Source organism: Labrus mixtus, chromosome 1 (assembly GCF_963584025.1).
Source record: "Labrus mixtus chromosome 1, fLabMix1.1, whole genome shotgun sequence".
Classification (NCBI taxonomy): domain Eukaryota; kingdom Metazoa; phylum Chordata; class Actinopteri; order Labriformes; family Labridae; genus Labrus; species Labrus mixtus.
Window position 1 is genome coordinate 7084651 of NC_083612.1, and position 15906 is coordinate 7100556.

General features: G+C 44.9%; 2 protein-coding genes across 4 annotated transcripts in view; both read left to right on the top strand.

The window, feature by feature from the left end:
* Positions 1 to 15906, top strand: part of LOC132980801 (serine/threonine-protein kinase BRSK2-like) — a 575981-nt gene that overhangs the window by 339590 nt on the left and 220485 nt on the right. The gene's annotated exons all lie outside the window — the stretch shown is intronic.
* large2 (LARGE xylosyl- and glucuronyltransferase 2) overlaps positions 1 to 15906 on the top strand; it is a 75088-nt gene that overhangs the window by 41711 nt on the left and 17471 nt on the right. The window contains exons 1-2 of one of the 3 annotated variants that reach the window (XM_061047590.1): positions 4844 to 5170; positions 15314 to 15576. In XM_061047590.1, coding sequence (XP_060903573.1) covers positions 15477 to 15576 — 100 coding nt within the window. In that variant the 5' untranslated portion in view covers positions 4844 to 5170; positions 15314 to 15476. Of the gene's footprint in view, positions 1 to 4843; positions 5171 to 15313; positions 15577 to 15906 lie in introns of those variants that run through there. The other 2 variants (XM_061047671.1, XM_061047517.1) reach the window with 2 other exon arrangements.

The window sequence follows — 15906 nt, forward strand, 5'->3', positions numbered from 1 at the left end:
AGAGAGAGACAGAGAGAGAGCGAGAGAGAGAGAGAGAGAGAGGTGATCCTCTGCTTTATGAATTTAAAGGAGCTCAGCTGTTGTTGTCCGTTTAAGTCTTGTGGATTTTAAACACTGTTAGATTGATTATGACGCTGCTGCTTGATCAATTCTGCTTATCTAACAATGGGATATGTGCGAAAAGCAGGGATGTGTGTGTGTGCAGTTCTACCTTGGTTTAAGTTTAGAGAAAGGCTTTAGACAAAGGCTGGATACACATTAGATTGTACAGATAATCCTCAAATGTGTAGCGTCAATACGATTAATTTAGAGCTCCTGATCAAGTCGAAGCTCTCCCGATATGGAATCTTGAATATCAAACATGTTTGATATTTAAAGCTCACATATTATGCTAAATCCACTTCACCATGTTTATCTAATTCTAACATGTGTCTCTACTCTGTCTACAAACTCCCCAATGATGAGAAAAGTCCATCCTCTTCGTCTTTTGCCTGCTCCACTTTTCAGAAAATGTGTGCTCAAACAGGCCGTTTGGAGATTTTCCCTTCATGACATCACAAAGGGCAGTAATCCCTCCCCCAGGTGGGTGACACTCCCACAGCTAGGTGTTTGTTCTGCCCTCTGAGTCTGCCTTCTCACCGTGAACAATAGAACATGGAGCGAGAAAGCACCGAGACACCCAAGCCCTTCCAGAGAGGGGGCGTGGTCAGACTCAGCTCATTTCCATATTTAAAGGTACAGACACAGAAACAGCCTGTTCTGAGCAGGGCTGAAATAGAGGAGTTTATAGACATGATCAAATACAGGATCAGAGTGGATTTAGAACAAGAAACTCCACACACATGTTTTGGAGAGCTCTGAGATTTATTTACACTGAAGAGGAGGAGGATATGTGACTTTTAAGATTTCAGATCGGGCTGCCTCCAACAGAAAACCCCCTATAGCCAATGAGAGCGAGCAGACCAGCAGGTAGTCATTGGTTGAATAACTGGGAAGAAGTTTTATGGTAACTGGCCTCTTACTTTGTAAGTGGATTTGCAGGCTCAGCGTCTCTGTGCTGTAACTGAAGCTGCACGGTTCATCTTCCACAGCAGGAAGTGTCGTATCGATGGAGCAGATAAGACTGAGAGGCTGCAGAGTTCAGACGTCCCTGGAAGTCAGAAGGAGGAGGAGGAGGAGGTGCAGCAGGTGCAAGGGGGAAATCTGACTCCTCGACCCTGCCCTCCGCTGTCCACTGACTCCCCCTCCAGACTCTTTCTATGTTCACTGAGGACAGTCGAGCCTGCGTCCCCTCCTCCTCCTCCTCCTCTTGTTTATGTGCTACCAGCCAGCAGTAACACCTCCACTGTGGGCCCGTAAACCTGACCTCTGACCCCATAACAAGGAGGGAAGTGTTGATGTTAAATTGTTAAGTCGTCTGGAGGACGGTCACCTGATCCTCTCGCTCTCACACAGCTCACAGCCGGAGGACAGCAGGCGGTAAGAAGCAGGTTGTTTTTCTTGGAGTAAACTGAAGGAAGTGTCGTTGACCTGCTGACCCGTGTTGGTTAAAATCTGGTTTCATCTCCGAGGAGAAGTATTGGCTCACACTGCAGTGCTTTCCTTTCTTTCTTTCTTGGACATAAAAAGTTAAAGACCCAACAGAGATTTCTTTGTATTCGTATCTTGTTAAAGTCTTTTTTTTTTATGACGGTGTTGGTCAGTCTTTCTCCTCGGGGGTTGTCATGACACCAGATTCTCTAACCTCAGTACAATTCTTGTAAAAATCAAACGATACCTCTACGTTTGTCGACACCAAAGCAACAAAAATAGAACCCTAGGCACCCAAGTTTGAGTCATTTCTTTACTTTTAATCTGCAAAGATTGCAGGTGAACTCCTTCAAACGGTCTTAATTGCATGTTTCTGGGGGCGCGAGTAACTAATGGAGGCTATAGTCCTCTAAGCAGGGGGCCCAGGGTCGAATCCGACCCCTTGCTCCTTTCCTGCATATCATTCCCCACTCTCTCTCTCTCCCCATTTTCTGACTCTATCCACCGACTGCCTCTCACATAAAGGCATAAAAAGCCCAAAAATAATCATTTAACTGCATGTTTCTGTAGCGAATCGTTGCCAATGTTTTTGTGCAATTTAGACGGTGCTCTCCCTCTTTCTCTCGCTGCAGCTTTTGGTTTAATATGATTTAAGAGCTGTGGTTTCTTTTTAAAGCTTCTCTACTCTTTGATACTCTGTTTTTAAAGGTCACATATTCTCCTCGTTTTCAACGAGTTTGAATAAATCTCAGAGCTCCTCAAAACATTTGTGTGAAGTGTCTTGTTCTAAATCCACTCTGATCCTGTATTTGATCATGTCTATAAACCCCTCTATTTCAGCCCTGCTCAGAACAGGCTGTTTCTGTGTCTGTACCTTTAAATATGTAAATGAGCTGTGTCTGACCACGCCCCCTCTCTGGAAGGGCTTGGGTGTCTCGGTCTTTCTCGCTCCATGTCCTATTGTTTACGGTGAGAAGGCAGACTCAGAGGGCAGAACAAACACCTAGCTGTGGGAGTGTCACCCACCTGGGGGAGGGGTTACTGCCCTTTGTGATGTCATGAAGGGTAAATCTCCAAACGGCCTGTTTGAGCACACATTTTCTGAAAAGTGGAGCAGGCAGAAGACAGAGAGGATGGACTTTTCTCATCATTGGGGGGTTTGTAGACAGACTAGAGACACTTATTAGTGTTAGAGGAACATGGAGAAGTGGGATTATATGTAGTATAAGTATAGTACTAGTATAAGTAGTATAATATGTGACCTTTAAAATAACAGAGATTGTATTGTTTTAAAATACATTGTATTAAAATGAAGTATCAAACATTTTAACCACAGTCCTTGGAAAAAAGGTTGAGAACCACTGATTTAGACCCCAGGCTCTCTGGAGTAGAAATGCACACAGTAACTCCTTAAATGTTCCCTATAAAGCTCAATTTTTCAGTTGTAAAAGGTTGCTAGGATACAACACAGCAATGAATCTTATCACCAAATGTTCTTGTGACCATTGCATCAGGATAACATCTTACTGCTATCTTTCATATTAACCTCTGCTATCTGACTGACGCTAATGTAACTGAGGAAGGAGGGAACTGCAAAGTGAGATTTGTATACATGATCAGAATCTTATTAGGTATAGAATAACAGTGAATAACCTCCTGGGGTTAGCGAGGAAGGAGGTAGAACTATCTCCAATCTTCGCACACAGTTTACACTGCAGGCTGTGATTACAGGCTGTGATTCAGCTCATGCGTGTTGTAGAGTTCCCCCCCGGGGGGCCGTGAGCTCAGATAGTGTGTGACTTGTTTCCAGAGCGGAGATAAGAGCGGTGGAGGTGCGTTGGGCTCTCAGGCTCCACTCCACTGATCTCTGCGCTTTAATGAAGCATCTTTCAGCAGAGTTTCGTTAGCTCAGGCATGCAGCGTGCTCCGACGAGTCGCTCCATCCGCTCTGCGTGTGTGTGCTCTGTAATTACAGAGAGCTACACTCCCTCATGATGCAACTGTTAATGTGGAGCTCGCCTTCCTGCCTCCAGGCACGCAAAAAACAAAGGATTAGCCAGCGGATGAAAACTTGTTTGACAAATACAAAGCTACGAGTGAATACCTGCACAAAGCAGGAACTCCAGGTGTTTACAGTCTGTGACCTGGTGTAGAAACAGTTAAACAGAGTGCAACATCAAAGAGTGGTTATATATTAAACCAGGACCTCAATTTAGACTAGTTAAACCGGTTTCAATTTGGAGCTGGTTAATATTTGACTACAGCACCATGGACTTGGAATTTCTGTTCCTAAGAGAGTTGTTTGAGTCTGGGTGATAAAGTGACCTCACTATATGATCAGACATTAAGGAAACATGCTATGTTGAAGTGCTGGCTTCTCTGACAACAATGCAGCAGCCAGTATGTCCTCCTTCTAACTTTAGATTCTGGTCCTGAATGCTCTGGATTTGTTTGGACCAGAGAACGTAGGCTACTCGGTTTGCCAGATATGAGAGCAGTTATCAGGTCAAACCAACAGGTGTTGCAGCGATGGAAGACATGACAGAAACGTGGTCAAAGTAGGATCAATATAAATGTCCATCACCTGTGTCCTGTGTTGTTGTGTTAGCATGTTAATGTTAGCGCTCTATAGTTAGCTTGTAGCTTCACATTTCATGTAAGCTGACACAGAATGAGCGTGATCTAAAAACTCTTACTAACATCCAAATAATCAGTGAGTATGTTCTTCTTCTTCTATCTAGTTCTTGACTAAAACAGCTTTTATACACAAGGGGAGGAGCCGACCGTCCATGTAAACACGGCTCTGACAACAACACAGCCAGCGGGACTCGAGCTTCTCCCTCATTTCTTTCTAAGAGTTAGGATAGACAGAGGCAGAAAACACAGTGGGGTTTAAAGTGTAGTCTCTCATTGTCGACCGGTTAATGTGCCGGTTCATTGGTTAAAAGTGAACAAAGCATGCTGCTCCCTCTGAACACACTGGGGGAAAAACAAATCCAAACTCTGCTTTTTTTTTCTCCAGAGTCCTGAAAGACTTTTGCATTCTTCGGCTTTGGAAAGAAAAAAAAACCCCACAACGCTCCTCTCTATTATTCCTGACTGTATGTAAGGTGACACCTCTCCTTTCTCCCTGTTATTTCTCCTTTTTCCACCTCCCTCCTCCTCCTCCTCCCCACCTCTGTCTAACGGAGCTGAACCCACTTCAGTTACAGCCCAGAGAGAAGAGAGGAAGGAGAAGGGGGGGGGGGGGGTGCTGAAATCAGAGCTGAGGTGGAGGGCGATTTATGGCGTGTTTGTGCACGGGGAGGAAAAGGAGAAAGAGGAGGAGGAGGAGCAGTGGGAGGAGAGCGTCAGAGGGGAAGGAAAGGAGGGCAAGAAGCAGCAACAGAGGGTGAAGAAGTGGGACAAAAGTCTGCAGAGAGAGAGAAAAGAGCTGTGGAGTTTATTGTTGGAGCTGTAAAAGAGGAGGATTAGAAGGAGGAGGGGATGTCGACTCCCTCGGCCGTGCAGCTGAACTTGGACTTGTAACCACATGTTTGGATCATACTGAGCGTATACGGAAGTCTCCAGGTAGGACAGGGCGAAGGTCGCTGCTGCCGTGCTGGTTATTGCGTCTCTGCTTGCACGTGTTCCCTTAAAGGTTTGACTTGTTTCTGTTTATCCTTTTTGTGTGTACGAAAACAGCAGGATTGCAGACAGAATTGGTCAAGTTAACTCCTTCTTTTCTCATGTAGAGGTACAGATACATGTGAAGAACAAGGCTCTGGGTGAAGTAGAAGCATTGGTTAAACTTTCTTTCTGGAGTTTAAAGTGTTGGATCTGAATTGTCGTCACAGTCTGAAAGTAAAAAGTGTCCCCTCTGGAGGCTGTTTGTGTGCAAAGCTAACTGAAGCTAAGCTCATCTTTGGAGACTTTAAAACTCAAATCACTCCAAAGAACCGCAGAGTGAAAACTGATGATTAACGTTGCAACAACTGCTTCGCTTTCATCCATGTGGCTTTAAGTTTTCCTTGTCGGTCTCAGACCTCACATTCACTAGACGTCTCCTCTCCTCGGTCAAGTTTCTCTCTGTTTCACTTAGATGCGTCTTTTTGTTTTGTTTTTGGAGTCCTGTTACATCTGTCATGCATGACATGAGCCATCATTTTGTTTGTGTTTTTGTCCCTTTTCAAATTGATTTCCGTCAGTCCTGATGTTAGGAAGGCTGTGCAGAATGACGCAGATAAAATTAATCATCTCAAATGAAGTCAAGCCGAAGTAACAAGTAAGTTTTGAAGTGTAAGAAGTAGGAACAACAGATATGTTTGTTAAAAAGTAAATCATTGTCAGAACAATGACTAAACAAACAAAGACTAAAGCTCAGCAGTAATGGATGGAAGAAGCCCTAGGGATGTTTCTAGAGATTAAACGTAAATTTCAAGTCATATTAAAACCTGACCGATTTATCAACCAGCCGATAATATCGGCTGAAATGAGCATATCTAGTGACTATCGGTATTGGCTAATTTTATCGCAGATATGTGCTGGTATTACTAGATGTATTTAGAAAAAGAGGTAGTTATATGCACATCACGTAGGTGAAGGGCAGTGCAAAAATAGCAAAACTGAGAAAGAAGATAGGCCCGCACACTTGCTCAGTTACTGTAAAAAAGGTTTTTTTAATGATCACATCACTACGTTTCGACCAGAGGTCTTCTTCAGGTGATCATTAACCCTTTTTTGCGGCAATTGGGCAAGTGTGCGGACCTATCTTATTTCTCATTACTAGATGTATTTACCAGTCAAATAGCATTTCATTTGAGTTGAGTTACTGTCTTATTTTGGACTTCCCCAATATCGGTATCGGCCCCAAAAATCAAATATGGGTCGTGCCCTAATATTAACAGACTAAGTTAAAAAAAAAAGCACAATTAATTTAATTTCATCTGCAGGTAATTGATGTAATTTGGTCTGTGAGTGTGGCTAACATTAGCAGCACTCGTCCTTCTTGCAGGTTAACGCCCACATGTCTGTGATAAATGTGGTTACACACATTTATATCTCAACTTACTAGATAAAAATACGACCAGGTGCGCTGCTTCTACGAGACGCTATCCTTTCACTGTGCTTGTTTACATTAGGGTAGTAGAGCCAGACGAGAAGGCCCTTTAGCCTGAGCTATGTTGGTCTTTTGTAACAGCCCTGACTAGTGGCGGGCGGTTGCATTACAGCTTGTAAAAACGTAGCTGACCTGATTGACTGGCGGGCGCGGCGTAACGGCTTGTCAGGAGGTTTAAAACCCGCCTCGGCTCCAGCTCTCAGCCTGTCTTTAGGTTGACTGAAAGTTAGGATGAGACAGCATTTCCAGCATGGAGACCGCCATCGCCCCCTCCAGCGCCCCCTGCAGGAACAAACATTAATATTTACAGTCTATGGTTAAATCTAGGGGGTTAACATTTAAAAGTTATAAATAAACCTGAAAAGCAAAGCCACAAAGTGAAGCTGAAGTTCTTTACATCAATCCTCTGAATGAAGATAAAAGAGAAAATAAGAAGTGTAAAAAGGAGTAGGATGAATACTTCCAGGATCATCTTTATTGCAGCGTGTTGGCTCTCCTCCTCCTTTAGTGATCAGAGCGTTTGTAGAGCCGGTTGTTGATCCCTCTGCTTCTCTTCTCATCTGTTGAATTATCAAAGCGTTCTTTCTCTTCATCTCACGAGCTGCCGCTGAGCTTTATTTACCTGTTTGCCTTTGAGACGTTATGACAGGGCTCCTTTTCACCTCCTGCTTCAGAGCGCTGCAGCAGGAAGTGCACATATACCTCACGTGTGTTTTATGTCTGACTTCAGTGGATTGCTTTTGTGTAAACGTACCTTGACTGCAGTGACTGAAGCAATCTTCTCGTTTCTCAAAATGATTTGTACACGATATAAGTTTAGATCAGGGCCTGACTGATATGGATTTTTGGCGCAGATACTGATCTTTATTGGGGAGGGAGAAAAAAATCTGATAACGATTTATCGGCCGATATCTTTCTTAGATCTGTCTTCTTTCTTTAGAGATAGATACACACGTTTATTGTGTTGATCCCTTAAATGCAGTTATCAAACACTACAACAGCATTACATGCATCACTGCTCGACACTCTGGAGAGTGATGATGCTTGTTGTAATCCATATAGCGCCCTCTGCTGGTGACAGCCTGAAGAACAACTGCTGGGGTAATACAACTCAAATGAAATGCTATTTGACTTCTCTTAATATCTGCACATTTTTGCGATAAATTAGCCGATACCGAGAGTCACTGGATATGCTAATATCGGCTGATATTATCGGCTGGCCGATTTATCGGTCGGGCTCCAGTTTGGATGTAATTTAACTTGTTTATGTACATTGATCAGACATGATGGCTTTCAAGGATTATGTAACAGGCTTTTAAATTAGGATTCAAAAACATGAGTTATAAAATACTAGAATGATCCTCTTTGGGGGCGCTGGTGGAGCAGTGGTTAGTGTGCGCGCCCCATGTATGGAGACTGTAGTCCTCCAAGCGGGCGGCCCAGGTTTGAATCCGACCTGTGGCTGCTCCTTCCTTCTCTCTCCTTTATTTCTGACTCTGTCCACTGTCCTGTCTCTACAATAAAGGCACAAAACGACCAAAAATAAATCTTAAAAACAAAGAAAAAAACTAGAATGATCCTCTAAACATTTCCACCCAGTCTGGACGTTTTTGACTCGGATCATCTGAGAATTTAAAGATAAGGGAGCAGGTTTTAACACCTGCAAACGCTGCCGGATGAATAAAATCTCCACTGCAGTGTAAGGGTTAAAAACCTCTGTGTGCTGGAAAGAGTGTAAAATGAGCTGTGTGGTCTGGTTCGTGAGTGGGACAGAGAGGACAGTGTATCACGGTGAGATCCTGCCCGTGGCGGTGGGACTGAAGGGAAACGTAATGAAAGGTCTTCCATGGTCACAAAGCCACTAATCCCACCTCAGTTTACGCCAATAAATCACAAAGAAATACACGAACAACGTTCCCGGGGCAGCCCGCGCGGCGACAGCACGGCAGATTAAATCCAGCGCGCTCCGTGACCTGAAGGAATCAAATTAAAATCAGAACAGGAGGATGAACCGCGCAGGCTGCATGTAACGGCGACTCATACAAACACGGAAACATGTCTTGATCGCTGATGAGAAAGATGAGTTATATTCAACTCGTGATGTAATATTCAGTTCTGTGTCACAGCGGGATTAACCTGTTTACCCGCCTGAGGAGGAAATGCTCTCTCCGTGCAGGTTGCGCTCTTTTCTGCAAAACTGGAAAGAAGTTTTTTTTTTTTTTTTTTTATCATTTAGTCAGGCAGATACTGTCAGCTCACGGAAAGATTTTGTTTTTTTGCTGAAGAGCTGTGATGCCGGTCAGAGGGAAAAGGAGCAGCGGGTGGTCTGTGATGCAGAGCGGAGGCTGAGGACGGAGAGAAATAGGGCAGTGAGAGGCTGACACACGATACAGCGCTGCTTCGGGGCAGAGGACGGAGCAGAGGCGGTTTCTGAAGAGCTTCACGAGGCATTTCCCCCCCCCCCCCCTCACATTAGCTCTTGAGATTTTTTTAAGTCAGTTCGCAGAAATCTTCAAGATGACGGTCGGTGAGGAGAGCGACGACGCAAAAATGGAGAGAGGGGAAAGACGTTTTTTGGACAGGGTGCTTAGTCATGTTTCAGAGATGCAGTTTCAGCTCCCACTCGCTCTTTAAGTGCTGTCTCACTTCCTGATTTGACAGGTTTCCTTTCAGAGATGTTGATCAAGTTTATTGATGTTTGATTCGATCAGGTCGATCAAATCTGTGATTTATGATCAATATTAAAGGAGCAGTATGTAACTCTGCCACCTAGTGTTTAAAATGGGTACTGCAGTCCATATTCAAAACATTACAGAAAGCTGTCTCCCTCCTCCCCCTCCTCTCTAGAGTCGATGCTCACGTAGGTTGTCCTGTGGTGGACTCTGAAGCTTCAGTGTTTATCCAGCTCTGCATCGGTCTGTAAACCTTTCTGCGTTCTAACCTCTCTCCATTTTTCAAAATCATCTCCAATATTGATCCTAGTTTGAGCACGTTTCTGCTCGTGGAGCTTATTAGAAACATGCAGAGGTTTTTTAGGTCGGGTACAATCACTTCTATCTGAACCACTTCTCTTGCCCGCTTCCTTACTGCTGCGTCGCTCGGGGACGCCTTGGAGGTTACTAATACGTTTGCATGTGAGGTGGAGGATGTAGGTTCTTTAATAACACATCTAGAGCGTTTATTAATTCCGTCTCCGGCATGAACTAAAATGCCGTTCATTACGCCGGTGTGCTGAACAAACACTTTTTTTTAAACGGGGACAAATCTAATATGAAAGTCTCCTGCGGGGCGGGGAAAACACTTTAATTAAAAATGATCAGACGCTACGGGGGATGATCGCGTTACTGTGTACAAACAGGGCGTGTGATGACAGCGATGTGTCGTACACGTGTGAATGTGTGTACCGTTTGTTAACGGATGAATTCCTGTTACGGCTCATGGCATGGTGACAGACGTTTTTTAAAATATTCTGTCACAACAAGAGAACGCATATCTCAGCTGCAGAAATTCAAAACTTTATTTGGACATGCACTCTGCTGTCTTATCTTTCTGTGTGTGTGTGTGTGTGTGGGGGGGGGGGGGGGGGGGGGGGTCGGTCAGTGAGGTCAACAGAGAGATCGAGTGGACATGATTACTCGTCTCCACTCTTATCTCCGTCCCCCCCTCCAATGCAGGAAGTGCCAGCTGATTATTCTCTTAATCAGAACTATCTCCTGTGTGATTAGCTCGCTGCTAAAGAGCCCTTCAGTCTGAGTAGGAACACGAGCGCCGGACCCGAGCGCTGCTGTCAGCCCTTAATTGCATTATCACAGTGGATGCCGCCCCCTGTGGAGACTCCCTGCAGGTGCAACCACAGGAATCCAGACGATTATCTGTTTATCAAAGGGAGTGTCGCTATTTTGATCTGAAGTATCCGTGTTTTGAAGCTCGTTCTTTCAGTTCGAATATCGTTTTGTGCTTTAATGCATTTGCACAAAACTCCAGAAAGAGATGTCATCAATCAGAAGAATTCACCTCCAGCCAGTGGGAGGGGGTGTGATCGGTGATCTGAGCTAAGATCTCTGCGCATGTAATGAAACTGCTGCATTATGTTTTCTGTTCTCCAGTATGTTGTCTTGATTTTGTGATTCTGTCGAACGACACACAGCTTTGATATTAAGGCAGACATTCTCATTTTAGCGTCTTATAGCGGTCTCTGTTGCTCTTTTGTGTCGTTCTCTTTACGTCCTATATCTTACTTCAGGAGGAAAAATTTGGTCCAGTTTGGTAAAACAATAAAAAGAAAAATAACTGAAGTATTGAGGAGGAAGTAGAACAGTAGGTCTTGTTTTCTCCAGGCGAACACTTTCTACTTAGATTGTCTTTCCTCATTGTAAACATTTGAGAAACTCGCTGGCCCTCGCAAAAAAAACAACACGGGGCTTTAGTCGGTTAGATCCCAAAGTATGCACAAAGTAGCGCCCATTTGAGAACACCAGAGCGCTCAGTTGTGGTCTGAAGTCGATGTTTACTTCCACGTCTTTGGATTGCAGCTCGTCCTTCACTCTGACTTTGGAAACTTTCGCTTTGATGTGGTGACGGTGAGCGAGTGTTTCAAAGGAATGTCTGAGAAAGCAGCTGATTGTTCTCTGTCTGTGTTATCCTTTAATTTACAGCCATTAGACTCCTTCACCCCCATCCCCCCCCCCCCCCCCCCCCCGTCCCCGTCCCTCCCTCCCGTCCGTCCCTCCAGTGCTGTCCTCAGCTCTGATTAGACGACCGAGGAGGCTGAAAGCGCCGCAGCCCTCCTCCATATAACACCGGCCGACTCTTTTGTTTTTACGGCTACAATTAGAGCCCCGAAGTGTAAGCGTTTTGTGCAGGTCCTGCAGAATCAACAAAAGCTGCCTATTAAACTCCTCTTTAGTGGCCCTGTCCCTCACTTTTATCTGCTCGCTCTGTTTATGAGAGTTTGAGGCTGAAGGGCCAATACTCCTCCGCATCGCACAACTCAGCCTGGACCTTATTTACTGACTCCTCTCCCTCCTCTTTTGTGCTGTTTCATCTCCTCTCTATTGCCTAAATCTTCTTTTATTTTCTGCTCTCTGTCCCCGAGCTCCTGCATCTTTCATTTTCTTATCTCCCTTTTGTCTTCCTCCTCCTCCTTTATTTTCTTCTTCTTCATTACTGTCCTTGTTTTCTCTGCTTTATTTCCTCTTATCTGTCCCCTCGTCTTCTCCTCCGCCTCACCTCATCCCGTCTCTCCGCTCTTTCCGTCTTTTTCTCTCCTTCAGACTCAGCACCTTTTGACGCGCCTGACATAGAAACATGCACCTCACTAATTAACTCGTAAATCATCTCAAAGCAGTTTGCACATTTACACCTCTGGTCGTGTTTTTGGATTTTTTTTTGGTCAACTCTAAACTAACAAAAACAGTCCTGAAGTGACTCTCTGCAAATTCACAGGATATTTAAACACGTTGTGTTTGTCCGTTAACACCGGTGTTGCACAGGAAGTGTCAATTCTTTCGACCAATCAATGGACTGCAGTGTGTCTAGCTCCGGTTTAGGGTTGAATCAGTCCGCTTGGCACACCAACAGAAGGGGAGCAAAAAAAGTAGATAGTATGGATCTGTATTTTTGGTACCATTCCATCTTTAATTAACGCTAATTAATACGTACTGAAGTAAACGGGCCACTTGGTGGAAACGGGGCTTAAATTGTATGAAGGCACATTTCCAATATGGCAACCACCACCGTGGGGCTTCAAAATACCTACTTCCGTGTGTCTGTCTCTGGTTTATTTATAAAGAATCCCGATAGTTTTAGCTTTATTCTAGTTCCTGACCATCATCCAGTTAGAATAAGTCACTGCTGGTGGATAGGTGGACATATCCATTTTTTTATTTAACGTTGTGTAATTGTTTGATTGTTAATTTGTTGTCTAGCTGTTTCTAGCTTTTATGTTATTTTCCGTCTTTGTTGAAGAAATCTGTTTCAGTGCAACACCGACATGAAGTTTAATATCTAGGAAGAATCCTGGTCATGTTTTAGGGCATTACATGCATTAAAGAGACGAGCTGAAATCTGACTAAATAAAAAATACAAACAGGATTGAAAGGCTTATCCAGCGGCCGGGATGTTTGCGGCTGATCTAATAATAGCTGCTAAGCTTTCAGGCTCAGGATGAAAGTGACATTTGTCCTCAGTTTGGCATCAGACGGAGATCATGGAATATAAAAAGGGATTTTCCAGGGATGCAGTCAGTCAATTTCTCTTTAATCTTCAAGCTACATTTTGATATTTGGTCAGTGTGAGAGGGAAGCTTCTTGTCCTGTTGGTGGCGTTAGAGGGAGGGTAGGAAGGCTCTAGAAGGGTCTTCCTTTGAGTAATTATTGTGATTGTGTCTGTACCTTTAAATGTAAATGAGCTGTGTCTGACCACGCCCCCTCTCTGGAAGGGCTTGGGTGTACTCGGGCTTTCTCGCTCCATGTCCTATTGTTTACGGTGAGAAGGCAGACTCAGAGGGCAGAACAAACATTTAGCTGTGGGAGTGTCACCCACCTGGGGGAGGGGTTACTGCCCTTTGTGATGTCATGAAGGGAAAATCTCCAAACGGCCTGTTTGAGCACACATTTTCTGAAAAGTGGAGCAGGCAGAAGGCGGAGAGGATGAACTTTTCTCATCATTGGGGGGTTTGTAGACAGACTAGAGACACATGTTAGAGTCAGAGGAACATGAGGAAGTGGATGTTACAGAATATGTGACCTTTAAGTTTGAAAGAAATAATTATTTAACACTATCGTGATAATTATTGATACCGACTGATAATGAAAATGTTTATCTTTACAACATTTTATTAGTCATACCAGCCCTTCCTTCGAGGAACATACATTTCCCCAACACACTTACTGTTCATCTCCACTGGTTCCGACGATGGATAGCGCCTCAACGCTTTCTATTCATTTCGTACGGAGAGCCGGAGAGGCAGTCATGCAGTGCATTCTGGGATTGCTTCGGCGAGTTACGAGATGGCCTCCGGCCAAGTGAGCGCCAGGACTAGCCGTGCGTTTATCCAATCAGGTGCATTTATTGAGGCTACGTCACCTGTTGTGTAACCTACAGCGGAAAACTTGCCTATCAAGAATGGCGTCCTCGTCTAAAGCGGTGGAGCCGTAACGTCAAAGCCAATCCACAAATCATGAAGACAGATATTCGATCTGATTCAGGACTGTGCTGTTCTCAGAGTTGTTTGTTGAAGGTCAAGATGGGTGACCTCTGGGTGCTGCAGAGAGAGAGAGAGAGGGAGGGAGGGAGAGAGAGAGAGAGAGACTGACTCCTCACAGCTGAGCGTCAATTTCATCCCGCAGCAGATTACGGCCGTGCATGTGTTTCTCGAGACTCGGTAACGTGGCTCCTTTGTTTGTTTGACTTGAAGTTTCTCTTCAGAACACTGCCGTCTGTCTGAAAGACTGACGCCGTCTCCCCCGCTCTGCGTCTCACTCCTGCCTCCAGACCTTTGCGTCGGTTTGATTTAGTCTCCGAAGGACGCCCCGTGTTCGCTCTCTGTTTTCTTCTCGCTGCTTTTCATCACAGCTATCTGCATGCCGCCGTGTCCTCCAGCTGCTCTCACAAATAAAACTCATCATCCGAAGATCACAAAGTATCTCACAGACTTCTCATGGCCACACAGGGAAAAGTGTTGGTTTCATTACTTCGACTTTTTCTTTTGTTTGAGTTCAAAGATTTTATTATAAAGCAGATTTATCAATCTCATTTAGAGAAGTCTTTATTTAACTGTAACTTTGTGATGAAGTCTTTGGGAGTCAACAGATTAATTCAGTTCTAATTAAAAGTGAAAGTGGAGGCAGAGTTCAGCTGGTTCATTTTTAACGAGTATAATCCAGGTAGTGGTTCAGTCTCCTGTGGAGTCTGTTTGTCAGCGCAGCGACTCAGCAGGGAAAAAACAGAACATGACTTTTTTGGGGGATTATTTTTGATCCGACTCATATGTGTCTAAAAATGTATTTTCTTCTTTTTTTTTGTTAGCATATTAGCTGCATTTTGTCCAAGCTGCAACCTGAGTTGTAAGCCAAGTGTAAAATCCTGCAGTTCGTCGAGTGTCCACTATAGGCCGGCTGCAGAAGCACAGGAAGTTACATACACACCCATTTTAAAAAGCCTGTTTTTACAGCAGAGATTAACATGTTTACAGCCTGGTTCAAAAAAACAAATAGGTGTGATTAGTTCATGTCTCGACACACACTGTACGGGGGGGGGGGGGGGTGAATGTTTTGATGACTCATCAGTTTTGATTTGATGAAGGATAAGAGTTATTCACAATAAGGCGTGTAGCTGACCTGATTGACAGGTGGGCGCGGTGTAACGGTTTGTCAGGAGTCTTAAAACCCGCCTCAGCTCCAGCTCTCAGCCTGTCGTTAGGTTGACTGAAAGTTAGACTGAGACAGCATTTCCAGCATGGAGACCGCCATCGACGGGACCCCAGGCTTCAAACATTCAAATTCATGGTTTTGTCATATTGGTATTATTTTGGTCCCTTTCAGCTTCTGTATTTTCAGAGTGAAGCGGGACAGCTCCGCGTTCCTCCACAGAGACGATAAAAAACCAAATGACAGTTATTCAGCTTTTTGATTTGGATGAATAATTCTTGTTGTTTTTAACTCTTTCTTCTTCTTCTCTCCTCAGATGAAAGGATGCTGAAGGGATCCGACGAGGGACTGAGCCCTACCTGAGTCCTCCCCCTTTCCCCCCCTCCCCCCCCCCTCCCTCCCCACCCCTCTCCTCCCCCCCCCCCCCCCCCCCCCTCCCTCACCCTCACCCTCAGAGCCCTCAGCGTCTCCGTCCCATCATGAACCTGCTGTGTCGCGGGCGCCTGAAGCTGCTGGTGGCGTCTCTCACGGCCGTCGTCCTGCTCACCTGGCTCTACCTGCTGGCTGGAAACCTGGAGAGTGAGTACACAAACATGTTCATTTAAAAAGGGAAAAATAAACCCAGGTCGTGATCTGCCAGGCTTTTCTCAGCAGTCAGTGTAATCTGAGACTCCTCGCCGGGTCGTGGTTTCGGGGTCACACAGAGTTGCAGGAATCCGACCAGCCGAGGACATCAATTATGAGCCGCTCGATGTTTCCTCGATCCGAGCATGAGGTTAAATTTTCAAACACATGGAGCCCATTTTCTGTTCGGTTTGATTTCTCACTCTGACGTTCCTCGGAGCCAGCGAGGCCGCCGCAGCGAGCCCGCAGTCAGCACTTTGTGTTCGGATCGCAACCGCCGGAGTC